The 26,904-nt window shown below is 41.3% G+C and overlaps 2 protein-coding genes and 1 long non-coding RNA gene across 8 annotated transcripts in view; 2 read left to right on the forward strand and 1 right to left on the reverse strand.

The window, feature by feature from the left end:
• CR1L (complement C3b/C4b receptor 1 like) overlaps window positions 1–12,693 on the forward strand; it is a 67,435-nt gene extending 54,742 nt beyond the window's left edge. The window contains exons 16-19 of the mRNA XM_045456736.1: window positions 2,071–2,094; window positions 2,879–2,954; window positions 7,861–7,962; window positions 11,865–12,693. Of these exons, the coding sequence (XP_045312692.1) occupies window positions 2,071–2,094; window positions 2,879–2,954; window positions 7,861–7,962; window positions 11,865–11,877 (215 nt within the window). The 3' untranslated portion in view covers window positions 11,878–12,693. The remainder of the gene's footprint in view (window positions 1–2,070; window positions 2,095–2,878; window positions 2,955–7,860; window positions 7,963–11,864) is intronic.
• LOC123587013 overlaps window positions 8,033–26,904 on the reverse strand; it is a 43,882-nt gene continuing 25,010 nt past the window's right edge. Inside the window, exons 1-4 of one of the 3 annotated variants that reach the window (XR_006707073.1) lie at window positions 17,041–17,710; window positions 15,914–16,305; window positions 9,179–9,356; window positions 8,033–8,220 (exon numbers count right to left, since the gene is read on the reverse strand). This is a non-coding gene — a long non-coding RNA (uncharacterized LOC123587013). Of the gene's footprint in view, window positions 8,221–9,178; window positions 9,357–14,747; window positions 16,306–17,040; window positions 17,711–25,524; window positions 25,652–26,904 lie in introns of those variants that run through there. The other 2 variants (XR_006707074.1, XR_006707072.1) reach the window with 2 other exon arrangements.
• CD46 (CD46 molecule) overlaps window positions 17,782–26,904 on the forward strand; it is a 32,612-nt gene continuing 23,489 nt past the window's right edge. For 3 of the 4 annotated variants that reach the window (XR_006707071.1, XM_045456748.1, XM_045456750.1), the window contains exons 1-3: window positions 17,782–18,006; window positions 25,601–25,780; window positions 26,110–26,209. Coding sequence is in view for 3 of the 4 variants with exons in the window: in XM_045456748.1 (XP_045312704.1) it covers window positions 17,889–18,006; window positions 25,601–25,780; window positions 26,110–26,209 (398 nt within the window). In the remaining variant the exon portion in view is untranslated. Of the gene's footprint in view, window positions 18,007–22,722; window positions 22,855–25,600; window positions 25,781–26,109; window positions 26,210–26,904 lie in introns of those variants that run through there. The other variant, XM_045456749.1, reaches the window with a different exon arrangement.

The raw sequence follows: 26,904 nt of genomic DNA on the forward strand, positions 1-26,904 counted from the left end.
GACGTTAGCCAGATGAGAAATATGTTCAATATAATGAAGAGCTAATAGTGTTATCGTGCAAATTAGCAATAGTGATGGTTGTGAGGATTGCAAAAGTTGATTCCATCGTTCAAATATTAGATGCATATAGAGAGTCTAGAACCACGTAAAAACTTAGATGCATGGGAAAATGTCCCAGGAAAGAACGTACCAAAACATTTCAGGATATTAAAAAAAAACCAAAAACCAAAAAACAACAGTGCTTCTCAACCAAAGTGATTTTGTTCTCTAGAGAAAATTTGGCAAAGAAAAAAAAAGAAAGAAAGAAAGAAGAAAGAAACAAAGAAATCACTTGATGCTTCCTGGATGAATACTGATTATAACCAGTTTTTGGCTTATTACATCCTGAGAATTCATTTCATAGATGCCCTAGGAAGAAAAGTCCACCAAATACATTAAGAGCCATTTTTTTTTTAAATGTTTATTCACTTCTTGAGAGACAGAGACAGATTTTGAGCAGGGCAGGGGCAGAGAGAGAGGGAGACGCAGAATCCGAAGCAGGCTCCAGGCTCTGAGCTGTCAGCACAGAGCCTGACGCGGGGCTTGAACTCACAAACCATGAGATCATGGCCTGAGCCGAAGTCGGATGCTTAACTGACTGAGCCACCCAGGCACCCCCCCCCCCAAATTCTTAACAGTACAGGAGAATATTACAGGGACTCTTATTTTTCCTTCACATGTTTGTACATTATTTGGATACTATTACATTTGTGATGAAGAAAAAATACATATACATTATGAACAGTAAACAAGAACTAATATCTATTTATTAATACCTTTACGACAAGCACTTCTCTGAGTCCTTTACATTTGTTCTTTTAATTCTATGAAATCTTGAGCAAGTTAATTAATGATTATGCCTAAAGTAATAAAAAGTTTGTCCCATTAAGTGGTTTTTAATATTTAAAAAAAAATTTTTTTTAACATATATTTATTTTTTGAGACAGAGAGAGACAGAGCATGAAGGGGGGAGGGTCAGAGAGAAGGAGACACAGAATCTGAAACAGGCTCCAGGCTCTGAGCTGTCAGCACAGAGCCCGACGCAGGGCTCGAACCCACGGACTGTGAGATCATGACCTGAGCCGAAGTCGGCCGCTTAACCAACTGAGCCACCCAGGCGCCCCCCCTTTTTTTTTTAATTTTTTTGGTTTTTAATATTAAATTGGGGGAAATATATGAATATAGATAGAGAGATAGAGAGATATAGGAATATAGATGTATAAAACCTCCATGAGGGCAGAGATTTTTGCTCTTTATTTCACTTCTGTGTCCCCAGTACCCAGAATTAAATAGCTCATAATATGTGCTCCATAAATATTTACTGAATGAATGATGTTATGAGTTAGATGTACTGTGAACCCCCATATGCAGATAAGATAAATGAGACACCGAGAAATCAACTAACATGGCAAATATATGGCTATTTAGTAATAAAACTGATTTTTAACCAAGCCAAATTGACTGCAAGGACTTGTACCCTCTTCTATCATTCCTCTATTATTCTTTTTAGAACAAGGTAAAAGAGAGATAGAAGTAGAATTAGTCCTAAAAAGTAAGATCGAATTAAAGGCCCTCTAGTCCCTGAAGACTTAACCAGAGTTATGAAATCATAACTTCCAGAAATAGCTTTTTAGATCTGAATGTAGAAAAAAGGTACCATTAGGCAAGCATCGTCTGCCTAGGAAGCTGGAGAAATGTACCCCACAATTTTTGGACTGTTTTACCAAGAACAAAAAATTTCAGGGTAGTGGGACCAGGTGTGGTATTTTTCTTTTGTACTGTTTTATAACTCTCTGCTGTAATTATGTTACTTTTATGCTAAAATGTTATGTTAAAAAGAAATAAAAACATACTTTGCTGAGTGCACAAGATAAAATGAGGTTGTGTGAGGGAAACCAATGGCTTTTTATATTAGAAAAACATTAGACTGTGTGCTGAAAAATATCAGATGAATTTTCACTGGCTGAGAGCTCCTGTTTGATCACCCTGTGTACCAGACTGATGTCGTCCTGGCTTCTGTCTTCCCTGTAGGCACACATGATGCTCTCATAGCTGGTAAGTTCTGTGAAGGGTTTGCTGAGGAGCTCTAGCACGTTCCACAGTAAGTACTCACTTACAATGGGTGAGATGTATAAGGAGAGATCAAAATCTGTAACGTTACAATTTCAGTCAGAAGGAAAAGAGTCTACATTCAGGCCATGGTGTGGCAAGACTGGTATCCTCACAGGCACAGAGTGAGTGAGTGTCCTCTATCGAAGGTTCTACACCGTCTTTGAATCATTACAAATGAATAATCGTCATCCTTCCTATTTTAACGGGGCTGGAGAACACAACGTCCCCTTTGGTTTACAAGCCGGGAAGATTCTTCAGGATGGTAGTCGTGCCCGCTTGTGCAAATTAGAAGCCACAAAGATCAATTTTCTTAGCTATTTCTGTGACCTGCCTGTGCAAGAGGAGTGGTTTGGTGAGACTTTGCCTGCAGGGATCAGTGGAGTCGGTAGCCTGTGCCTGACATAAGACACGAGTGCGGGGCCACGGGCGCCACAGCCAGGAGCTCCCGGGCGGTTCTCAGCTCCTTGATGAAAGGCTGCTTTGGACTAAAGGTTACGCACTGCTCTGCTCACCCCTCGTCTGTGACCCTGGGGTAGTAAGACTAATGCACCAGATCAAACCAGGAGCAGAGGGAAAATCTTCAAGCTAAGCCTGTGTGAGGGGTTTCTTAAAGGCAGAATTTATAGTTTATAAAAAACTCACTGGCAGCCTCTAGCGGGACTAGATATTCATTAAGACCCATGCGTTATATTTGCCATGCATCCAATGACCCTGTTTTACTGCCTAGGCATTTTCTTTGGCACGATCTTCTTTCTTTTACCCATCATCGTGGTCGGTTGGATAGTTGTGAAGCACAAACAAGGGTAAGTACAACCAAACTCGCCTAGAAAAAGATTGTAAGTGTCCTTGCCTCCTCTTGGAAGCCAAGAGGAATAAAAAAGAAAACCTGAAAAAAAAAAATTAAAAAAAAAACAACCCACCACTACTATATAAACAGATGTAATAATCGTCAAGAAGGCCCTGAGGCACACTGTGGATAGATAAGTATTCACACTAAAAGAAATATATATTATAATATGTTTTTTAAAAGCTTAGGATTTTAAGGACTCAAATTTTGCGAAAGGGAAAATGGACAGAAGGAATTTTTCCAAAGATGAGTGAGACAGTTGGTATCCCAGTTTTGCCAAAACATTCCAGACTCAGACCTCTATACACAGCCCTCATCAAGGCACTAGAAGTTAGAGAGTATGATCCACTGGTTGCCATCACAGGCTGCCAGTATGGAAGAAGTGAGACTTGCTTTGGAGTATAAAAAAAAAAACCAAACTTTTATAAACACCATTTACTTTTTAACTTTGCAAAACCTTTGCAATGATTAAGATCTAAATAAACATTTTGACTGGGAAAAGAATGCATACAGCTTTTGTACTATTTATTTCTAGCAAAATCATTGGGTCAAAGTCAATGAGATCAATGTTATAAGCTTGATGAGCAAATTCTAGATCTATGAGAAAGTTTATAACTTTAAGTGAACAGTTTTCTGCGGTAAACGTTCTAAGCAAAGAGTCTCTTAAACAAGCTTTACAGAAACTGAAATGTTGATAATTTATAGAGGATGCCAATCTAATGTAAACTTTTTAAGAAGCAGAGGGTCATGTGTTTCCTCTCTCTGCCCTGCATCGGGCCTTCCCATGCTCTATTAAATTAGCTCTTGTCTCCTCAGTCCCCTCCCTAGACAATGAACATTTTATGAGCAGGGACCGCCTGTAGCTACTCAAAATCATTTTTTAGGTGATTTCTTTTGTTTTTGTTTTGTAAACATATTTTTGAGAGACAGAGCATGTCTCTTTGGAGATGGAGCCTCCAAAGCAGGCTCCAGGCTCTGAGCTGTCAACACAGAGCCCGACGTGGGGTTCGAACCCACGAATTGTTTTTTTTTTTTTTTCAGCGTTTATTTTTATTTTTGGGACAGAGAAACAGAGCATGAACGGGGGAGGGGCAGAGAGAGAGGGAGACACAGAATTGGAAACAGGCTCCAGGCTCTGAGCCATCAGCCCAGAGCCCGACGCGGGGCTCGAACTCAAGGACCGTGAGATCATGACCTGGCTGAAGTCGGACGCTTAACCGACTGCGCCACCCAGGCGCCCCGACCCACGAATTGTTAAGATCACGCCCTGAGCTGAAGTCGGAGGCTTAACGCACTGAGCCACGCAGGCGCCCCTAAGTGATTTCTTTTTAATTGAGGTATAATTGACATAAAACATTATATTGGTCTCAGGTGTGCAACATAATGAGTTGGTATTTGTATACGTTGCAAAATGATAACAACAGCAAGTCTAGTTTAAAAATAATTTTAATGATTTTTTTTTTTTTACTTTTCCTTGCATTAGTAGTTAAGATTCATGAAGAGTTGCAACAGCTAATACATTTGTTTACAAAATACTTTACCATTTATTGTCTTGTTTCTTCCTCAAAGCAACCCTGTGAGGTAGGGAAGCCCAAAAACGGTGTTATCCCAAAGCAGAAGGCTCTGAGTTTGCAGAGACATTCAGTGGCTTGCTTAAAATCGTACCAGCAGGAAGTTGTTCAGGGGTAGGGCTTCAGCCTGATGATCTTAGAATCCTGAACCCATTTGGCTCTCAGGTAAAAATTTCAGCTGCTCATTTCTGAATCTGATTCTGTATCATCCAGTACAGCATACAGCACAAAACGGGAATAATTCCGTTTTTCTTTCAATATTTCCCATCTGCTTTATTGGATTTTTTTTTTTTTTTTAGGGACTCTGGTACATTAAGAGTACATTATTCTCCTAGAGAATAGTATGCAGTCTCTTCCTTTTTATTCTCAGTTATTATACTATAAGATAATTATAATATTTCTGTCAGGGCCTCTGTCCTTATGAAGCCCTTCATTAGCCTTTATTAGGTTTGCTGAAAACTTAGGGAAGTCCATTCATGCAGACTTCAAGTTCTGTGACTTTTTAAAATCGTTACTAAATAGGTACTTTTAGGCTCTGAGGATCATGTAGACCAGAGTAAATTACAGTTTGGTTTGGGTCACTATTCATTGTCAAGTTCATTGGGATGATCATGTTTGATAAATGCGTGTTCACTGGAAATACTTTGTGTTCAGATGCTTAACTGGGCAATGAAAAGTAACCACGGGTTCAGCTTTCTCATGATTAATCTCAGGCTAAATGTGAAGGTTGTTTGTAAGGTTTGAATAAAAGTCTGCTTACTCATTTTGAGTGACTGCATGTTTAAAGATTGAAATTGTTCATTTTGTGATTACAAAATCTCACTGGCCTGATACTTCACTAGTGAAAAATGCTGTTATCTGCACAGTTGGCATTTCACTGTGTATTTACTAAATACTTGCGACAAATGTTAACAAGGTAAGTCATGAGCTTGATCACTGAGGAGTAATGCTGTTACACTTGTCCATTCAGAGCCCGTTTATCCTTGCCTCTTATTTCTGCCGCTGATCTATTTCCTTTTCTCTACAAACAGCCTTCTTGTCCATAGTGAGACAGCACTTTAAGGTCTTTGTTGGCTTAATGCTTCGTGTGACAAAACTATTAAAGCCCCTCTGTGCAAAGGCTCCCTGTGTTTTCCTATGTTCACATTAACCACAATATTACAAAAATCTGTCTTTCCTCCTGTGGGTCCCCTTAACTGCTCACACAGAACACTTCACTTTTGACTTCTGGTCACTAAATGTGCGGGGTTCCCCCCCCCCCATACCAAACAATTCTGTGACACCAGCTGTGTGTCCTACAATTTAACTTAAGTCAATTCTTAAACTGTCTACCTGGAGATAATGTCAGATCGCACAGCTTCGGGTCTCAGTTCTGCAAGACTATTCCCACCCCACTTCACATGTCGATCTCAAGTACAAGTTGTCATCTGTGCTTCTGACAGATGGGCTATAAATCTGAGCTCTCAGGAATCCCTCCTTGAGTTTGATGTATTTGCTCAAGTGGCTCATAGAACTCAGGGAAGCATTTATTTAGATTTATCCGTTTATTAAGGGATATGAGAAAGAATACAATGAACAGCCAGCTGAGGAAAGACATAGGGTGTGATCTGGAAGGGTCCCAAGCACAGGAGCTTCTGTCCCTACGGAGCTGGGGTGCATCACATTCCCCAAACATGGATACATTCACATGCTAGGAAGCTCTCTGAACCCCATACCTCTGAGATTTTATGGAAGTTTGTTGATGTAGGCATGATCAATTATTAATTCCATTTCCAGCCTCTCTCCCCTCTCTGGAGGGTAGGGGATGGGGCTGAAATTCCAACCTTCTGCTCACAGTTTCATCATTCTAGTGACCAATGAGCTATCCGGGAGCCATCCAGGAGCACAGCCAGAGTCACCTCATTTGAAAAAAAGATTCTCCTAGGGCTCTTACCACTTAGGACTTCACAAGGATTTTAGGAGAATGTGTCAGAGATGGGGTCAAAAAATAAATGTTAAAACAAGAGATCATCCTAGTGCTCTTAAAATTATACATGGGTTTCAGATATCCGTGCCAAGGACTGAGGGAAGAAAACAATATATATTTTCTGTTACCTCATAACCACCATCAATCAACTGGATAGGTATTCATTCAACGTATATTAAGGTTGTATTTTCTCATACCCCACGTACCACTCACCCAAGACTACTTTTATGCCATTCCTCGGCTAACCACTTAGTCATTGCTCCGTGGACGCCCACAACACCTGTCAGTACAACCCTCTACTCTTCCTGAGGCGTGGATCTCAAGTTTGTCCTTCCTCATTCTGGGAACACTTTGGCTTCTGACTCAGTCTTCCTCTTTGTCTCAGGGATGCCCTCTTTGTAATTTCCACCAAAGGGTAAAGACTAACTGAGCAATGAGGAAGTACTGGGAGGCGGTGGAGTGAGTTAACTCTTTGCGTTTCGATCCTTAAGTCCCTAATACCAACACATATTTGACCTCTAAGGGTACTGGTATTGTACCATTTACCATGTCGTTTATGTAAAATGAAGTGCTTAAACAACTGCCAAAGAGGCAGAGTAGCATCCCAGGTAAGATGATGGGCTTTGCAATCATTAGGAGCCGTGTCACACCCACTTACTAGCTATGAAACCCTCAGCAAGGCACTCATCTTCTCTAAACTTTATTTTCCTTGTCTGTAATGTGGGGACAATAATAGCTCCTACCTCACTTAACATGGTGCCTCAGTTAGGATGAATGTCAGAAAGTGTGCGCTATTGTTATTTACATGTGATTGTTATCGACATTTAAAAGTGCTTAAATACTTGGATTTACCCTAGTCCTCATATGCCTCCGGACAACTGCTGCTGCTTTCCAAACTCTGGGTGTTAACTGTACACAAAACAGAACTTCTATCTTCCCTGTAGCGGAAGAAGGAAGCCTTGTGTAAGATTGTTGTGCAAAGCTGTTGCCCTTGTGAAGCCTAAATGTCACCACCTGGTGGTAAACAGTATTTACCAGTCAAAATGACTTTGGAAGCAAATGTCCTTTGAAGGCATGGACACTTGTGTATAAGCAATTCTAGTCTCCTGGCAACGTACAGGATGGTTTTAGTTTTATTTCCTACTCTGAGTTATTTAGTCTGGAGAGGTGAGATTTGGTTGTGTCCTTTTTACATATCGTGCAAAGATTTCAGAAACTTGAGGCAACTTATGCCCTCAATTTCAAAATGAAAGCCACTGACTACTTTCTTCCAAGACTGAAATGTATAAAATGATTTGTCTTATTTTTCTCCCTCTGCCAATTAGCAAAACTACAGATGAAAAATGTAAGGAGAGTATCCATTTACACCCTCAAGAAGACAGCGGTGTAAGTCCTCAAACTGTGCAAACAAATCAGGAAAACAGCAGGTACCTAATGTACATATTGAGTTCATAATGTTGTCAGTAACTCAGAGTGAAAGTGAGAACAGCATGTGCCTAAGATGTTGCTCTGGCTGGATCACTGGGACCACCGGAGATAGAAAGTTCTTCAGGAACTGGAAATGCCTTGGTTGTTGTTTTCTTAGATTCTTGTTCCCAGGGAGTTGGGTGATGGCTGTCAGCGCTGTGCTCCGGGCACTGTTTTCTCAAAGCATTCCTGTATTTTTGTGTGCTGGTGCTATAAACCTTCAAGAAGAAGCAAGCTTTTGTTTTCTTGTGGAACGCAAGCATTTGGCACTTGGGTGTCCCCCTGGCTTCCCCTTCCCTTAAATGTGCAGGATCACCTGGGGATCCTGTGGAGACTTCGCACATACCCCCCCCCCCCCCCCCCCCCCCCCCCCCGCTTTCTGGCTCCCACTGAATTCTCTGCCTCACCAGGTCTCCTAGGACTGCTCTCTCCTTCCTGTTTCCTGTCCTCCCCAACAGGGGCTTGTCACCACACTTCATCCCTGCATGCCACCTAGTCAAAGTACCAGCCTACTACCATAGCTGTTGGGTGGTCACTGTTTAGCTGTTTGCTACAGGACCGGGGTGAAAAGGGAAATTACCAAATTATGTGTACCAAAGTGGCACACAGGTAGAAGTGAATATTAGAAATCAATGGACTAAAAATCAATGGACTGTTTTGTAAATATAGGTATTGGAACCCAGCCTCCCCCACTGTTAGCCTATTTATGGCTGCTTTCATGTTCTAACAGCAGAATTGAGTAGAAGCTACAGAGACCAAGACTTACTATCTGGTCCTTCAGAAGAAAAATGCCAAACCCTGAACTCTATCATATGATCAGGATTTTCTCACTGTTTAGTTCCCCTGTAAGCCTTGGCTTTCCAGTCTTTTCCTAGGCCACTCTCACATTAGACACTTGTCAGTTTTGTTAAAATCTTTTTTTTTTTTTTAATTTTTTTTTTCAACGTTTATTTATTTTTGGGACAGAGAGAGACAGAGCATGAATGGGGGAGGGGCAGAGAGAGAGGGAGACACAGAATCGGAAACAGGCTCCAGGCTCTGAGCCATCAGCCCAGAGCCTGACGCGGGGCTCGAACTCACGGACCGCGAGATCGTGACCTGGCTGAAGTCGGACGCTTAACCAACTGCGCCACCCAGGCGCCCCTTGTTAAAATCTTTAATGTGTTCTCAGGGTACCTCATTTTGACTCTTGGTCTTGTCGTAAATTCAAAATTCCATTTTTTCTTTATCATACAGAGCAATTCACCCAGTGCTTGCTTCCTCTGGCTGTGCCTAAGTATCCTAAAATTTTTATTCAGATTCTTGGGTGTCTGAAACACCAGCACGAAAATGCCATAAAGGGGATTGGCCACTCCTGTAGAAAGCAGAAGCAAAAAGTATCATGTGTTTTCGTCAATTTCCTTTCTGTCCTCTTTCCCATATATCAACATGCACTTATCTAAACTTGGCATTTTATATCTGCACACATGTCCCAAATCTTAAATTCAACATCGGACAGTAGAAGTGGCCACAGGAAAAGGCAAGGGGTCAGAGAGGCATTTTATAATCAAGACATAGGCAATTCAAATCGTTTGAACAAATATATCGGGTATGGTCAACTTTCTCCTAAATAGAAATTTGCGAATCCCTAGGTTTGTTTTCTGGCTTGTACTCACCTTGCTTTTGCTGAACAGTTTGTTTTTCATGACTGTTTATGGAAGCAAATGAAATGTGCATTGCTTTTTAAAAACTCAGTATTAGTAATTAACTTTTTGAAGCTATAATAACCATCAGCCTGATTCTTCTCAAAAGAGCATATACCTAGAGAAGCTTGACTACTATATCAGTAGGATATAGAAGTCATGAGACAGGAATGGCATGATTTCCTAGGAGAGTGTTTTTTTTTTCTACTGTGATCCCAGTAGTTTGAAATGAAAAGAGCATTATTTATATCTTAACACAAATACATAGGTATAGGAACAGAAGTCAAATAATGCAGATTTTAAGATAAAATAAGACAGATAATACTATGCTTTCAGGAATACTTTACATTATGCCTCCGAGGCTCTTGGGGTGATGTACTGCTTGTCCTTTACTATGATGGAAAAGTTGGGCCAGACTGATTCATCCCTAGCCGGATTGTCACCCACTGTAAACACACAAAGTAACTGCCCACTGTGAGGGCAATGGTTGTCTTTACGAAAGTCCATTCAAAAATAATACAGAATTATACTTAAAATATCATTTGATATCTCCTCAATCCTGGCCGGTTACCCACCTAAATGCTTTACCATTTTCCTTCCAATCCTATCTGCATTACTCCGCTCAGAATTCACTCACCCAAGAAGCTCTCCCAATGTGCTGTGGTCCAAAGTAATGTCTTTCTTTGGCACTCATAGAACTTAGTGTCTATACCATTTTTAAAATAGTGTCTTTTAATAGTAATATGTGCTTATTGAAAAGGTAGAAAATACAGAAAATATAAAGTATATAAAAATGACCTATAACAGCCTTCATCCAGTGGCTAGTACTCTTAAGCTTCTTCACATTTACAGGGTTATACACTGAGATTATATTGACTGTATAACTATTCCTAGTGTGGTTTCTACCAAATAACCACCATCCCTTTATCATTAAAAACTGTATATATGCTTATATCCCACAGTATCCAATATTTCATTTATTGTTTTTGCCCAGTAACACCAATGCATTCATGCGCTTGCTCATTCATTCTTCAAACATTTGTCACTTGTAATCTACCAATATTGTACTTATGAGTTTTCTTTCCCATGCTAAATTAACTAATGAGTAAGTTAATTTCCCCAAATTCTAAGTACAGACTTACTAAGATGAGAAGTGCACACTAAACAGTTGAGAATAAATTTATCAAAATTTCATTTATCCTCAACTTTTTGGAAACTTTTTTTTACATCAAGGTGCATCTCAAATTGTGTAGACTGCTGACCATCGTTTTAATAATAATATAGGAAGTCCCGAATGAATTTGTCTCAAGTCTCTTTTTCAAGATTAGATTTTGGCCACAGTGTTCCACAGGAGCGAGGTTGATCATTTGTGGCCACATATGGCAGACAAGGAGTGAGTTAGTGTCTGTACCAAGCTTAAGACCCGTGCACCCAAGGCAAGTGCAAGGGCAGAGGGTGATACAGGGAAAGAGGCAGACTCCAAAGACACAGCTGCATGCTGAAGGACATGAGAATGTTCAAAGATGACGCAGGTACCAAGCGTTGGGACGTGTCACGAGGTAGAAAGGGAACAATGGTGGGGGATCAGGTGGCAGTAATAACGGGGTGTCCGGTGAGCCGAAGGGCCTCAACAGGGATCTGTCCACTGGCAGAAGGACAGTCTTCCCGGCCTCGAGGAAGAGGAGAGGCTTCAGCATGGGCAGAAAGCATTTGGACATCATAGACCATACAATAATTTCTTTCAGTCTTGACGGTGTTGGGGGACAAGGACCTGTTCTCTGAGTCTGGCCCTCCTCCAAACTACCAGCTCCTGTTTGCTTTCCCCTGCCACAACATGGCTCAGAAGAGACTCAGAAACATTTGGTGTGTTATAAGGAACCTCTGTTTCTGGAATGAGGCTCTTTTTATTTAGTTGCCCAACGCTGAGAAACATTTTTCCTTTGATAAAAGCAGCAACGGGGAAAGGTCAGCTTATTCATTAATCTCTCTCTTATCTATTAAGTGTCTCAGCTTATGCAATACCTTCTTGTGCCCTGCACAGCAACCGCTAAGGAAGGCAATAAACACTTCTTCTGAACTCATAATTGGTGTAATACTGTCCTCATGATTATTACCAGGAAGTTCTGGGTAATTCATTTCAGCCATGCTGTCATCTGAATAAAAATATCCTGTTATTTCAGTGTCCTTCCTTGACAAAGTATATAAAGCTGGAGAACACCTCGAATTAAAATGTTGGTCGGGAAGAAAGCGATTCACTTCAACAGAATAAGATGTGAAACGCATAAAATCCCAAGTGGAAGTGACCTCACAGAGATGCAAGCATGTGCACTTGAAGATGCCGAAGTGCCCCCGGAATCTAGGAAAAGCTCCCTCCTCTTAGTTTGGATTACTGTCACTCCTTCACCCTCTGTCCTTGTGCTCAAAGCACACACCATCCATTTAGGGGGAAAGACTGCCCTTGGGCTATATAAATAGCCTCACTTACTTAAAGGACAAAGGTGTTGCCTAGGATCTTGGTTTACCAGTTTGTATTTTCCTTTCTTATTTTCAAATGTCCATACTATGGAATGCCCTCATTAATGAGAATTTGAAAATCCAGAGGGACGATGTGAAAAACAAGTCACATAGAATTATACTACTCTGTGATAACCGCTGGTAATATTTTTATTTTTCTGCTAACCTTTGATTTTTTGCTAACCTTTCTTCATCTATGTTTCTTTATACACAAGTCTTACTTAAATAGTTAGGTTTTCTGTTATAGAGCAAAATCTCCTCCTATTAGATCTGAGTAAAATATAGCTATATCAGTTTTTACTTTCCTTAGAAAAAAGAATATTTTCTGTTTATTAAAAAAAAACATTAAATGATTCTGGAGAGAGGTTTTCAAGAGAAATATCTGAAACAATGAGTTTTGGATATTCCTAAGTTGATTTTCAAAAGCACTTTTACTCTATTCTTTACAAAAACATAACTATTTTAAATAAAAGAATAATTTTATTATAAAAGCAACTGGCTTACTTTTGTATGGATTCAGAATACACTAAATAAACTAAGAAACTATGACTTTAAGAAGTTAAAAAATTGGGGCTCCTGGGTGGCTCAGTCGGTTGAGCGTCCGACTTCGGCTCAGGTCATGATCTCACAGTTCGGGAGTTCGAGCCCCGCATTGGGCTCTGTGCTGACAGCTCAGAGCCTGGAGCCTGCTTCAGATTCTGTGTCTCCCCCTCTCTCTGCCCCTTCCCTGCTCATGCTCTGTCTCTCTCTGTCTCTCAAAAATGAATAAACGGTAAAAAAAAAATTTTTTTTTAAATAAGTTAAAAAATTAATATATAAATAAGTGGTCTTGGAGACCTTAACTAGTCCACATACTTACGGATCAAAAATTATTTGGTGTGATATTATGGGTCATGCTAATAATCTAGAAAATATCAGAACCTTCCTGAATATTTAACAATAGATTCGCATATGACTACTGCTATCTACTGTGTAATCTTGGGTTTTAAGTTGCTTTTAGAGTGTATTCTGCCAAATTGACCTTGATAAATATAAAGAGTGAGCTGAACATCAACTTGAAGTTTTCTTTAAAATCATGGAAGGTAGGGAAAAACAGAATAAGCAAAGTCAACTGACAAACCAGAAGAAAAAATTACAACTTAGATCATGGACAGGGGAAACAGGCATATTTAGAGAATTAAAAATTCAAAAACCATCCCTCTCCATTCCCCCTCCCTGCAAAAGGGCAAAAGATATACAGCCAGGTCACCAAAAGAAGAAAGGGAAGTGACCTATGAATATATAAAAAGATCCTAAATGGCTTTGCTTAGCTGGAACATAGGGAAATCTATTACGTCTCGAGCTTCTGAAGAAGTACATTTTTTTAAAATTTTTTTTAACGTTTGATTTATTTTTGAGACAGGGAGAGACAGAGCATGAACAGGGGATGGTCAGCAAGAGGGAGACACAGAATCTGAAACAGGCTCCAGGCTCTGAGCTGTCAGCACAGAGCCCAACCCGTATCTTGAACTCACGTACCGAGAGATCATGACCTGAGCTGAAGTCAGCCGCTAAACCGACTAAGCCACTCAGGCACCCCTGAAGAAGTACATTTTAAAGGAGGGCTAGAAAATAGTTGTTGGGGACTGGGCTGTTTTAGAATCAAAATTCCCTATCACATGAAAAAAATGTAAATTCCTTTCTTTCCACCCAGAATGAAGTAGGTCTGTGAGTATTGTGATTAACAACTATCTGATGCCTGGGACATTTAATTTCAAGAAATTCATGAGACTTTTTTTCACCTGTACAACATTTATATAAGGGAAATACTCTATATACTAACTATGGGTAAAATAATGAATTTCAAGTTTAAAAATTTTTAAATTAAAAATTTTTAAATACAAACTTTATTTGTATTCTTGAGCAATTGTGTTAACCTCTGGCCTTACATTTTCCTTCTGAAAAGTAGGGGCTGGTCCAGCTGGTCTCCAAAGTTATTCCTAGTGCTAATATTCTCTTTTTTCTCATTTGCCTTTTGTGTACATGCAAGTGTAAGGTGTACGTTAGTTTAAATCTATGACATTTAAATAAAATGTTCTGTCTCCATCATTATAAGAAAGGGATAAGAGATTTTCCTTTCTAAATCTACTTGTGGACTATGGTTTGTAATCTATTTACATTTTAAACCTTCACAAGCCAAGAGGAAACAAAATGAATGTGTTCCTTCTAAGAAACGCCTTCCTTTCTGCACTTGATTGTTTTAGAATCCCCAGGCAGGTAATGGCTTACCACAGGAATGCTCTTGCTGGTAAGAGCTAAATAAGAAGGTCAACTGAATGGCAGGTGTTTACCAGATACAAAGGGCGGTGGCACAGCCCCCAGGGCCAACATCAGCAAGATGGTTGAACCATCCTGTCTAGCCATCCTCTTTCAGGTTTTCACAAATGCCTCGTGTGTAATTCACCATGGCAGTGGAAAGCCTCTCCTGAGAGCACTCACAGGCCCATTCTTGCTGCTACCCCGACCTCTGATAAGCACGATGGAAACAGACTAATTTAGGAGGCCAGGAATCATCCAACATTACGATTTATTTTCCAGAAGTTGGCCTGTGTTTAAAGACATCCTCACACACCTACCTCCTCCCCACTGGCCTTCACACAGTCTGAAAGGAGATGTAGCTCGCAGCTCCAAACCTGGTCTACGCACAGGCATGTTCTCCATGCTCTCCTCTCCTGCACTTTAGCAGTGTGACAGAATCTCCAGGGGGAGCTGCAGAAACCATGCGTGTTTACTCCCCTGCTTCACTCAAAGCCTGGACTCTTGAGTGCCATTCCCGTCAGGGCTTCAAGGAGTTCACTGTCGACACTCTCCCTCTGAACCAAGTCACTAAAACGATCTCAAGGCTAAGGGACAGACAGCAGCTCTGCTTCGTAACACAGCTTGCACTGCCCGATCCAGGAACGGTTTGTGTGCACACAGTTGTAGCTCATCCTTTTAGAGGCAAACCCCACTTTGCTCCCAGTATCTTAAAATTCTTACAACAAAATCTCTCAGAGCTTCCCCAGCATTTGGTAAATCCATGGTGGCGGAGAATTGGCAGAGACATGTTAGATGCACGAGACAGCAACCCCCATTTATTTCATTCAGTATATATAGGTTTTTATTATACACCTTACAGACACAGAACTGTCTCAGCACTGGAGCTACAGCAAGAGAACTCTATCCCTGTCTCATGGAGCTTGTCCAGAAAAATAAGGAACAGGGCTCGGGACCTTTCAGATAAATTATGTGATGCATTGCGTCAAATAAAAATAATCAATGTGAAAGTACTCAATTATATTAAGAGTGGTTTGATGAACGCCAGGTATAGAAACTTGACTGATTGAAAGTTCCAGCAAAACCCCAAGTCTTGAATCTAATCTAGTATATGAAACTAAGAAACCAAACACTAGCCATATACCGTTCCACATCTTTTAAATTTTTTCATGAGAAAATGTGACTTCCAAGCCTAGAAATAAATGTGGAAGTTTTTTCAGCTTAACTGAGATACAACTGACATATATCATTGTGTACAGATGGTTGCAAAGAGTAAGAAATAGATTATCTGTTTGCAGAAATAATGTCAACATTGAGCTGTAAAACATTTCTGTCCTATCACTCTTAACAATTGTAATAATTTCCAGAAATGATAATTCTCCCTCATTTGAGTTTCCAGTGTCTCCTTAATTATATATACCTCCTTCAATTAAGTGTCATCATGGTGTGTCTCGTTTTTATACTCCAAGATAGTAGGTAAGGTGTTGATTTTATACAACAACCCACAATTTTGTGGCCTACAGGCTGCCCCCAGAATTGAAAATAATGTTTTGGTCTGGGAAGAGGAAATTCCACGGTTTGTCCAACCCAGAATGTCTTCAGTGCATTTTGGGTACAGAATTTTAAAAATAGAGATTTCTGTAATTCCAGAATATGCATCGAAGTTTATGTAGAGAGCTGACATGTCCTTCCCATCGTCTCTTACCTTGACTCTTGTGGTGCAGGTTTTATCAGTACCATTCGTGAAAACAGTAGCAGTTGGGTTTTTTTTCTTTACTGATTCCAAATGTAATGTAAGAGCGTAACAGAAAACTGAAAAGCACAAAGAAAATGAAATATCCATAATCCTCTCAAGTATTAGTTAATTTTGGTATATGTCCAACTAATCTCTATTTACATGTATGAATATACTACTTTCGTTTTAATAAAGGAATACCAAAAGGCACATACTGATCTGGAATCTGCTTTTTCCACTTACATAGGTATCATATTTTTAACATGGATTTTTTTTTACACTGCTCGCTGCATAGACATTCATACCGTAAAGCCACCTATCAAAACTGCCTTCTACTTTTGCTAGACACTTAGGATTTATTTTTCCCCCCTAAATTATACATCTTTGGTCACAGCTCTGACGATTTCTTTGGCATGAACCCTAAATGGAACAACTAGTGGTTTAAAAGTCATGTCCATTTGAAAACTTAACGTATGGACAACCTGAAAGCCAAAAGTTTGAGGGTGTTGGCCCCTCGATACATTTACTCACGCTGGTTGACATTTATCCTTCTTTGCCAGCTAATAGGAAGAAAATGTCACCTCCTTTTGTGTGCTCTTTTAATAAAGGTCATGTTACTTTTCCTCTTACTAGTCATACAGGTTTAATCACAACGCTACAAATAGATCTGGCTCATTCTTCATTTTCCGCTTGACTTTCCACCGAGAGATTGTTTCCCCAGAAAAGCTCTCTCGTATCAATTCCTCGCATCCCAACAATAACGGCTTTGAGTATCTCCAGGAGATTGGCAATTAATACTCCCTTGTCCTTACCTTTTTCGTGCATGTTTTTTCCTCTTCAATAAAACATTCAGCTGCTCAAGGGCAAGGGCCCCAGAGAGGTGAGGCCCGATATGCTAATGGCCCGGTGTCCTTTAATAATTCATCTCCCATCCTTTCCTTAGGGGTTGGGAGTGCAGTGGCCAAACCTTTGAGATTCTGAAATCTAGCAGGCCTTGAGAAGATCCAAGAGCAGGTGCTGAGCCCCGGAAATCACAAGTATTGTCCCTAAATATTTAGGGACACTGCCTAAATGTCCCTAAACATTTAGGGATCATTTAGGGCAGTTGGATCACTGCCAACTCTTGAAACAAGGGCCCAGGGGGTCCGGACAGTCCCGAGTGCCTCAGGACACGACCGGAGCCCCGAGGGGTGCTGGCCCCACGACGACCCACTGCCTGGGCTCTGGGTTTGTATTTTCAGGGCGAGGCGCTTTTCTGCTCCGGAAAGGAGCGGAAAGGATGATTCCCCAGCTCTCGTTTCTTTTCGACCCTTCCAGATGCGGCGGGGAGCCGGCCGAGTCCTGCAAGCCGCCGGGGGCCTCGCGCAGGTGCCCAGACGGGGTCGCCGCAGGGCGCCCGCGATAGTGGACGCAGGCGGCTGCCCACCGGGTGGGGAGACCCCAGTCTAACGGGCCCCGCTCGCAGGCCCCGCCTCCAGCCCCCTGCCGGCCCCGCCCACACTGACTGGAAGTCCTGGCACTTCCGCCCAAGCACCGCCCAGGCCACGCCCTGCGCCTGGGCGAATGACACCTGGGTCCTGGGGGAATTGTTGCGTCTGGTACCGGACTCGGAAGGGTCCCTGCTCTGCGGACTCTCGGGTTCCCACAGATATCCAGGAGGATGATGGCGTCCTGCGCGCGGCGCCCTTGCCGTCCCCGCCTCCCCGAGAGGCGCCTTTCTTGGCGCGTGGTCGGGATTCTTTTGGTAGCCCCAGTGCTCCTGCTCTCTCTAAACTCTGGTAAGAGCCTGGAGAGGGTGTGCCCCCTGGCTGCAAGGGGGAGCGGGTCCAAAGGCCCAAGGCCCCGGACCTTTACTTTCCTTACTTTCGGATCCTTGTCTCACTATTGATCTGGTTGCAGTCACACCGATAAGCAGAGACTGCATTACTCACTGTGAGGCCCCCAGTGCCATGCACACAGTGGCCGTCAAGAAATTGTTGCTAAAATCTATTGGGAGTGGCAGACACCAAGCATACTACTAATAAATATGTTGTAGCGCAGAAGTGCTCTGGAGGAAAGGAGCTTGAGTCCCTGACAGCATTTAACTGGAGGCAGGAACAGTTTTCTCTTTAAACAGGCCATGCTCTGCCACTGTGGGGCTTCTGCACTTGGTATTCCCTTAGACTTGGAGCATCCACCCCCGGCCCCTTGTGCCTAAGGCTCCTTCTTGTCCTTCACACTCAGCTGAGATGTTGCCCCCTCGGAAGGCCCCTCTCTGACCACCCCGTCTCAGGTGGACCCACACACTCCACCTCAAATCCCCCGACTGGGAGTCACCCTTGCAAAACTGTGTCTTCTGCTCTCCCCAGTAGAATGCAGAGAGCTCCTCTGTCTTGTCACACTTGTGGTTCCAGATGCCCATTTTCTGCGTCAGCATCAACACTCTTGTATACACATTAAGTACCAGAAAATGAAATAAAGGATTCAGGTGAGGCTTACAGTACCGGAGGAAGGTTCTTTAAAGCATCGTGCTTAGGATGGCCTATCCGTGGTGCCTAAGCTAAGGCAGGGGCGCCTGTCAGAGGGGCTCTGCCTTCCACTGTTTATGTAGAGTCTGCAGTACTCACAATAGTCTTGCTTGATACTGATCATCAAACAGTTCATTTCTGTGTGGGGGGAGTGGAGTGGAGAGGGAGAGGAGTGGAGTGGAGAAGTTTTTAAAAAGGATCAAGGTTAGATTAGCCTTATAGCTAAAAGGGGAAGGAGACTCTGAATGTCATTTGGAATAGAGGAAAGAGACAAATGAAATGAACAGAGTGCAACATGGAAGGGAATAAGACTTAAAAACGAAGAAAAGGGAAATCAAGGCCAAGTGTAAGGTTCAAAGGTAAAATCATGGGGTGCCTGGGTGGCCCAGTCGGTTGAGTGTCCGACTTCAGCTCAGGTCATGATCTTACGATTCGTGAGTTTGAGTCCTGTGTCGGGCTCTGTGCTGATGGCTCAGAGCCTGGAGCCTGCTTCAGATTCTGTGTCTCCCTGACTCTCTGCCCCTCCCCTATTTGCACTCTGTCTCTCAAAAATAAAGATTAAAAAAAAATTTTTTTTAAAGGTAAAATCAGGACAGGTATGAAATTAGGGAAAGTACAAATGAGCCTTCATTATGTTGGGCAGGGAAACAGTGGGAAGGGCGTACACGGTTCAGTTTTGATGCCTCTCATCCTCTCAGGAGAAGGTGTGTAGGCAGACAGTGTTGTGCCCGGAAGCCCACCATCTCAGAGGGAGTTAGTTGCCAGCTGCATGAGATGACAGAAGGGAACATTTGTCCAGTTTCAGGACCAGTCTCATTCTTCCCCAAAGGGTCTGCTGGTTTTGTACAAAACCCACTATCTCCTGTTGTGAGTTATATCGTTAGGTCTTTTCTTTCTCTCTAATTAAAGAAGCCAAGATCTATAAGTGCTTACATGCTAGTTTCTTGGTTTCTTTACCCTACCTATTGTAATACCCAGAGGACAGTCCTTCTGGTCAGTTGCTAGGTTACAGAATACTGGGAGATAGGCAACAGAAGAAATGACATGGCCAGATCTTTCTCCAGTGCTTCAAGCTTAAAGATGGTTAGTTTCAATGTTTCAATGTCAGATGCCTGACAGAGTATTCTTCCCCATGGTGTTCTGTTTGACACCAGTGGTCCTTTGAGTGCCATGTTGTTTTGCCTCGCTACTCTGAGGGACATGCTGTGCTTGGTGTTGTGGCTGCATGGATGAATGGAGCCAGCCATGGGAACTGTTTTTTTTTTGTTGTTTTTTTTTTTTTAATTTTTTTTTTAAAGTTTATTTATTTTTGGGACAGAGAGAGACAGAGCATGAACGGGGGAGGGGCAGAGAGAGAGGGAGACACAGAATCGGAAGCAGGCTCCAGGCTCTGAGCCATCAGCCCAGAGCCTGACGCGCGGCTCGAACTCACGGACCGCGAGATCGTGACCTGGCTGAAGTCGGACGCTTAACCGACTGCGCCACCCAGGCGCCCCACATGGGAACTGTTAAACACAAAAACATGTGATAGTGACTTGAGAGGTCCATGCAAAGGATGGTGCAAGGGAAGGGGAAGGGGCCCTGCCTCCCCGGGGAAGTGGAAAACGCTTGCTGGAGGAACAGTTGAGTGGATTCAGTGTAAGGAGACGAGAGTTGAACAGGGCTTGCGGGTGAGCAGGTAGGAAGGGTGTTCAGAGCAGAGGGAACGCTGTGATCAGAGGCTTAGCGATGTGACATGGCTTAGGGCATCCATGGACTGTGGAGCTGCCCGGTGTGGCAGCAGGAGGACACAGAGGCGAGAGAAAGGCAGAGGACTGGATCACAGAGCAGATCACTGTGAAAGCAACAGGATAGTCAAGAATGAACAATCACCATCATTAAAATTCAGACATGACGTTAGCATCTGTCCTTTTAGGGCACCTTGAGCCCTTTTGTTTGACTTGGCACATGGCAAATCTAAACCAGAGTTACTCTAATTTCTCTAGACTCAGTAGAAGATCATTTCTTGAGGACCACATTGTAGAGTGTTGGTGTAAGTGCGGGAGGGTTTTAGACGAATGTGGTGGGAAGAAGTGTTGGCAGTGGAACCATGGTGCCTCGCTGCTGGAATATTTTTGGGGGTAATTTACTTAATCCCCTTGCCTCAGTTTGCTCATCTTATGGGGTGGGGTGGGGAGAGGGTGGATAGAACCCAACTCATTGGATGCGTATGAAGATTGTTAGTCAAAATGCTCTTAAAATAATGGTTGCACAAGTAGTGTTGAATGTTTGCAATTTCTAAAATTATTAGTGTCACCACTGTTGTTTGAGAAAACAGGATACAGAATCCTTCATTACTGTACTTTGGGAGAAAACAAAATCCCCAGTGTTTGGAGTTCACCTTCTGTAATGTCAAAATACTGTTTCTAATAATAGCAGTAAGGGAGAAAGCGTTCATAATAAAACAAGAAAGCATAGACAGATTGACATGAAAGAAATTAAATACTCTGACCAGGGGAAATAGTTGTCGTTAAACCGAAGGAAATAGTTTGAAGACAGGCATAAAACAGCAGAGAAAAAAAAAAACGTATAATTTGCCGCTATCTCCGGAAGAAGTTAGCTGAGCAGAAAAGAATTTGAGTTTTGATCTGAGAGCGTATGGAACTGATGACAGTGTTCATTCAGCTCTGGCACTTGGCATTGGAAGTGCAGTGATGAATCACACATGGTCCTCAGAAGGTGACCGTCTCATAGGGAGTATGAACAATAAAGACTAACACTTTGAAGTGTTCTCTGGAAGAGGTAAATGGGACATCATGAGGATACCTAACCCAGTTTTTCGATGAGAGATGTCAAGAGCCGTAACAAGTGGCATCTCAGCGGAAGCTGAGGGATGAGTGGGCGGGAGGGACTTGGAATCTCTGGTTGAAAAGTTAAATGATGCATGGGAGGTCTGGAGTGCTGGTGGCATTCAGAAATGCTAGTGGCAATGTAGATAAGACAGGGTGGTGATTTGAGCTCAAAGGAAAGGCAGAATTAGAGAGATGGAACAGGAATTTCAGTTGTGAAAACCCTCTATCTTGTTTGCTGGGCATACGTGAGGCTGAAGAGTCGAGAGGCCACACTCTGCCTTCATAATATTATTTGAGATAGCTTGACACTTTCCAAGTGGAGCGTGTGGGGATTGAACCAAAGACAAGTTCATCTGCCTGATATGCAGCAAAGCCCAGCACAAAGCTATTGGATATGCAGCGAGGAAAGTTTATTTGAGAGGCAACCCAAGGAGGGGATGGGAGAACAAGCCCCAAAGCTCCCTCTCTGAGGGAGGCAAGAACAAGTTTTTTTTTTTTATAATCATAGGGTTGGGATTATATACATATTGATAAAACAGTGGGAAACTTACAACTAATCATGAGGAGAGGTAGAGCATGTGCATTCAGTGACCGCAAGCATATATCCCACGTTCCCTTTGGGGTGGATACTTAGCATCAGAAGGAGGCAAAATTTAGCACCCCGGCCTCATGCAGTTATCTTAGGACAAGGAGAAGGGGCTATGGGTCTGCTCTGAGAGCCAGTATAACCTGGATTGGGTCTTGGACTCCTTATCTCGGGTAAGGAATGTATGGCCTTGCTTGTTCATCCATTGACCTTGAAACCAGGCTGCTGCAGAAAAATCTTCTGAGTTTTTTTAGTAGGGTCTGAAAAGAAACAGTAGCTGATCAGGGAGAAACAGTTCTCTGGAAGAAAAAAAAAAAAAGGTTTAAGCTTTGTGCTAGTTTCAACCTCATTAAGCTGATGGGGTACAGTTTCAGGGAAGCAACTGAATATATGCAGTAGGCTCCCTGGCTAGAGATCGAGGATCTCCCTGGCAGACCAGGATACGGGAGGCAGGTCTTCTCAGTGCTAATGAAGTCATGAGAGTATGCACACTCACCCCCAGAAGGATCTACAGAATGAAGTAACAAGAGCTCCTACAGGAACCCGTCGGGAACATCACATTATCTAATGAGGCGGAGAAGGAAAGGTAGCCAGAGTACAAGCTGAAAACCAGGGTGGTTTGCTGTCCTGGAAACCAAGGAGAGAGCTTTTTGGGCAGGAGACAGCTAAGAGTCATCAATGGCTACAGGTGTTATACACAGGGTAACTGACATCACTGAGGAAGAAACTGTTAAGATGAATTTACCAAGAAGAGAGCCACCTAATGACTTTGAATAATTTAAGTGATTTTTATAGACTCAGAAATGAGTGGAAAGTGAGATTACAATTGACAGGGGTAGATGCCAGAGTCTGTGTTTTAAGGAAGCAAAGAAAACTAGGTTGTGTAGACGCACGAGATGTAGCGGGTAGGTCAGGTTTCACTGAGATTACAGTTTTGGTCAGAGACCATGATTTTCTGAAGGTAGCGTTTTGGGTGGAGCTGTGGGTGGGTGCCGCTGTCTGGGAGTTATTTTAATTGTTGCAAGGTTAGGGAGTGCTTGCATGATTTTTGCAAGTGTAGACGTGAACAGTTGTCTTGATCCATAGTAGAGCACTATTTCACTTTCTTGAAACTCCTTTGGAACATTGGGGAATTTTCTGTATACTGCTTATGGTATTATATAATGGCATCTATTATTAAAGTATACCATTGCCGGGTAATAGTAATTACATGTAAACTATCTAGAACAAACTAAGCCAAGATACTCTTTTTCTGGAGCTGGAAATATTTAGTTTCAAAATCCCCATAGGAAAAAAATTCTGAGCAATAGAAGAAGTCTGATTATAAGAGGTATAAAGCATGTAATCAATCAACTGGTTGCCAAACTAAATTATAAACTCTGCATGTTGTTGAAAGCATGTCTTTTATAGTGCATGTTAGAAGGAAGAAACACTTCAACTTAGTTGAATAAGTTAAACAACCCAATTGATTATTTCTTTTTCCATACAGATCACTGTCTATAAAAGTCATATTTGGAATTCTATCTTCTTTATCTGCTTTCAAGATAGTTACTGAAATTGAATGCATAAAACAGGAATACTTGTATAATTTAATCAGGGGTATGCTGTTACTCAATCTTTTTCTTGGTGGTTCCAGGATTTCTAATGATATTATATATTTGTATCTATAATGGAATTATGTAGCATTTTTACCTTTTTTTTTTTTTCCTATTGTAAAATGACTCAGGGTATTCAGTGCACGTAATGTCATTAATACAACTCTATATTAGTCCTCTTTTTAAACAATGCTTCTAATTACTATGATTTTTTTGTTTGCTTTTTGCTTTTGTTCTAATTTGGACAGTTGATTGAGGAACATTCACTTATCTTGGTCAGCAGAGTGGAAATGTTAAAAACAAAACAAAACATATTGCCAGTAGGTGGATTTGAGGACATGATGTAAAGGAAATGTTGGACGGTGTTTATAGATACAATTTTAGAATTTAGGAATATGGTGTAAAAGGAGAGTAATATTTCACTTGAATAGAGTTCTCTTGACCAGTCTCTTAATCTGAAGTAAGACGGAGATCCAGGGAGTATGAAAGAAAAGTTTCCTCAGGGATCAAAGTAGATCTATCTCCTTTGTCCTTAGGTCCTCACCCTTACAGGAGAGGCCTCCATGTTCTTTTAGCCCTTTAGGACTTTACTGGATGTGTCTCCATCATGTTTTTTTACATAATTGTTCTGACAGATCTGTTTGGTTTTCAAGCTCATGGTTAATTAAAAAGGAAGAGGAGTTGCTGAAGTAGAAATGACACTATTCTAGGGGGGAAAAATCTCCCCCCCACTCCCCTCAAAATTCTAAAAGCATAGCAACATCGTAGCTTTTCTGTAAGTGGATATTGGATAAACAGCCCAGACAGCTACCTCAGGGAGTTTCTGAAGGAATGTGTGATCCACTGATCGGTAGAGGAAGATGAACTTTTATTTGACATAATGCCCTAAAACGCAACATTTTTTTTTTCCATGTAGGGCTATTCAGAGTAGTAAATTTTGATATTTAAGTGACATCTTTTCACTTATGAAAAGCTCAGTTCACTAACATGAAATGAAGCCTTATATTTTGAAAGACTTCAATGCATATTTATTTTGAGCTATGAAATACATAATGCTTATTTAATAATCACTTGTTACTATAGCATTTCTTAAGCATCCACTGGGTACAGAGTATACTAGAAAAAGAAGACGTAAGTTGCCTGACCTCTAGGAACTCTCCTTCTGAGAGAGACTGAACCTGAAGTCACAGGTTATCATTAGTTTGTTTCAGATCATGGGAGAGTAATCAGAGAAGAGTGCTATATGCTGTAGAAGGCTTCTTGGAGGAGGAGCGAGGTTTTATTTTTTTTATTTTTTTTTAACGTTTATTTATTTTTGAGACAGGAGAGAGACAGAGCATGAACGGGGGAGGGTCAGAGAGAAAGAGAGGAAGGCACAGAATCTGAAACAAGCTCCAGGCTCTGAGCTGTCAGCACAGAGCCCGACGCGGGGCTCGAACTCACAAACCGTGAGATCATGACCTGAGCCGAAGTCGGCCGCTTAACCGACTGAGCCACCCAGGCGCCCCAAGGAAGAGTGAGTTTTGAAATGAATTTAGATAAAAGTGGGGAAGGTTGCCTATCTGTATATATTTTAAGAACATGAACATTAATTTTGTCTTTTCAGTTTTATTGTTGAATGTAAATTCAGCTTGTTCCCCATCAAATCAAAAGCTAATAGGCGGTTATTTAACGCAAACAAGGCACACATCTTACATACTCCCACTAAGTGGGCAAAAGCATGGAAGAATCATTAAAATCTTGCAAAGATCTTTCCCTTTTTTATTCTATTACCTACCTGCTGCCAGACCAGAGCCTTGGCTGGTGAAAGAGATAAATACTTCATTTTCATATTCTCGTTGTCTTATCACTAGATGCCTGTGGTGAACCACCAAAATTCGAAACTATGAAGCTCAAGGGTAAACCTAAAAAATATTATGAGGTTGGAGAGAAAATATATTATGAGTGTCTTCCAGGACGCATTACTGTGTTTCCCGTCATGGCTTATTGTGAGCAGAATCACTCGTGGTTCCCTCTCCAAGAAGCTTGTATGAGTAAGTAAACAAAACAACGTGTATGTATATATATTGTTTTCTCTAGAGATTTTTACAAATATTAGGGTCCATTTTCCACTACCGCAATTTTTCTCATGTGAAAAACTAGTTTCAGATAGCAATGTTTTTTCCAGAATTTGATAAATCTCCAGGGGATCTTTTTCTTGGCAATAATTGTTTACTTGGTTGAGTGTGAATTTTTAAGTTTGCATAACAGCTAGGTATAGAAAATAATATTGTGTTAGTTGCAGAGAGTCGTGCAGAATTTTGACCTTGATTTAAATCTGTTCTGAAATTGGCATTAAAGTTTTTTTTCAATCTTATTTCAGAAAAAGAATGCGATAGGCTATCACTTCAACATGGTGAAGTTGTTGCCCCAAATAAAACCTTTTCGTTTGATCACGAAGCTCACTTTTATTGTGATGAGGGGTAAGTTGCTCCTTAGAGAAAATCAGTTGAATGTCACTAAGTCCATTTTTGTTTTGTTTCGCAAGCGTTCCCATAAAGTTTATTTCATTATTTTGTATGTGACAACTCACATTTATAGCCAAACAACTCTTGGGCTTTTTATGGAGACTGAAAAGATGCATAATTAATTCAAGGAAATTTATATTGAAGTGAAGCAAAATTGTCTAATACTATACCTAATAATAAGTTTATTGTAAGCACCAAAAATGTAGTAATCATGGTGACTTTATTCTTGACAAAGTATATCCTATTTAAAATGCCAACTCTCAGGTTTGAAGGAGGATGTACAGAAATGTTGTGTTCTTAAAGTCCTCTATTTCTTTCTTTACTTACATTGTCTGCTTGTTCTATCCATTATTGTGAATTGGGTAGTGAGGCTTCCAACTACTGTTGTAGAAATGCCTATTATGTAGAAATGTGTATTGTTTTGTCCAATTCTGTCAGTTTTTGCTTCAGATGTTTTGACGGTCTGCATCAGGTGGCATAAATGTTTACAATTGTGACATCTTCTTGTTGCATGAACCCTTATTAATTAGTAACATATAATATCCTTTGTCTCTGGTAACCTTTTTTAATTTAAAGTCTACTTGGTGTGATATTAGTATAGCCAACCATACTCTCTTTTGGTTACTATTTGCTGAAATATCTTATTTAGT

The sequence above is a fragment of the Leopardus geoffroyi genome, chromosome C3, assembly GCF_018350155.1.
Source record: "Leopardus geoffroyi isolate Oge1 chromosome C3, O.geoffroyi_Oge1_pat1.0, whole genome shotgun sequence".
NCBI classification, from domain to species: Eukaryota; Metazoa; Chordata; class Mammalia; order Carnivora; family Felidae; genus Leopardus; species Leopardus geoffroyi.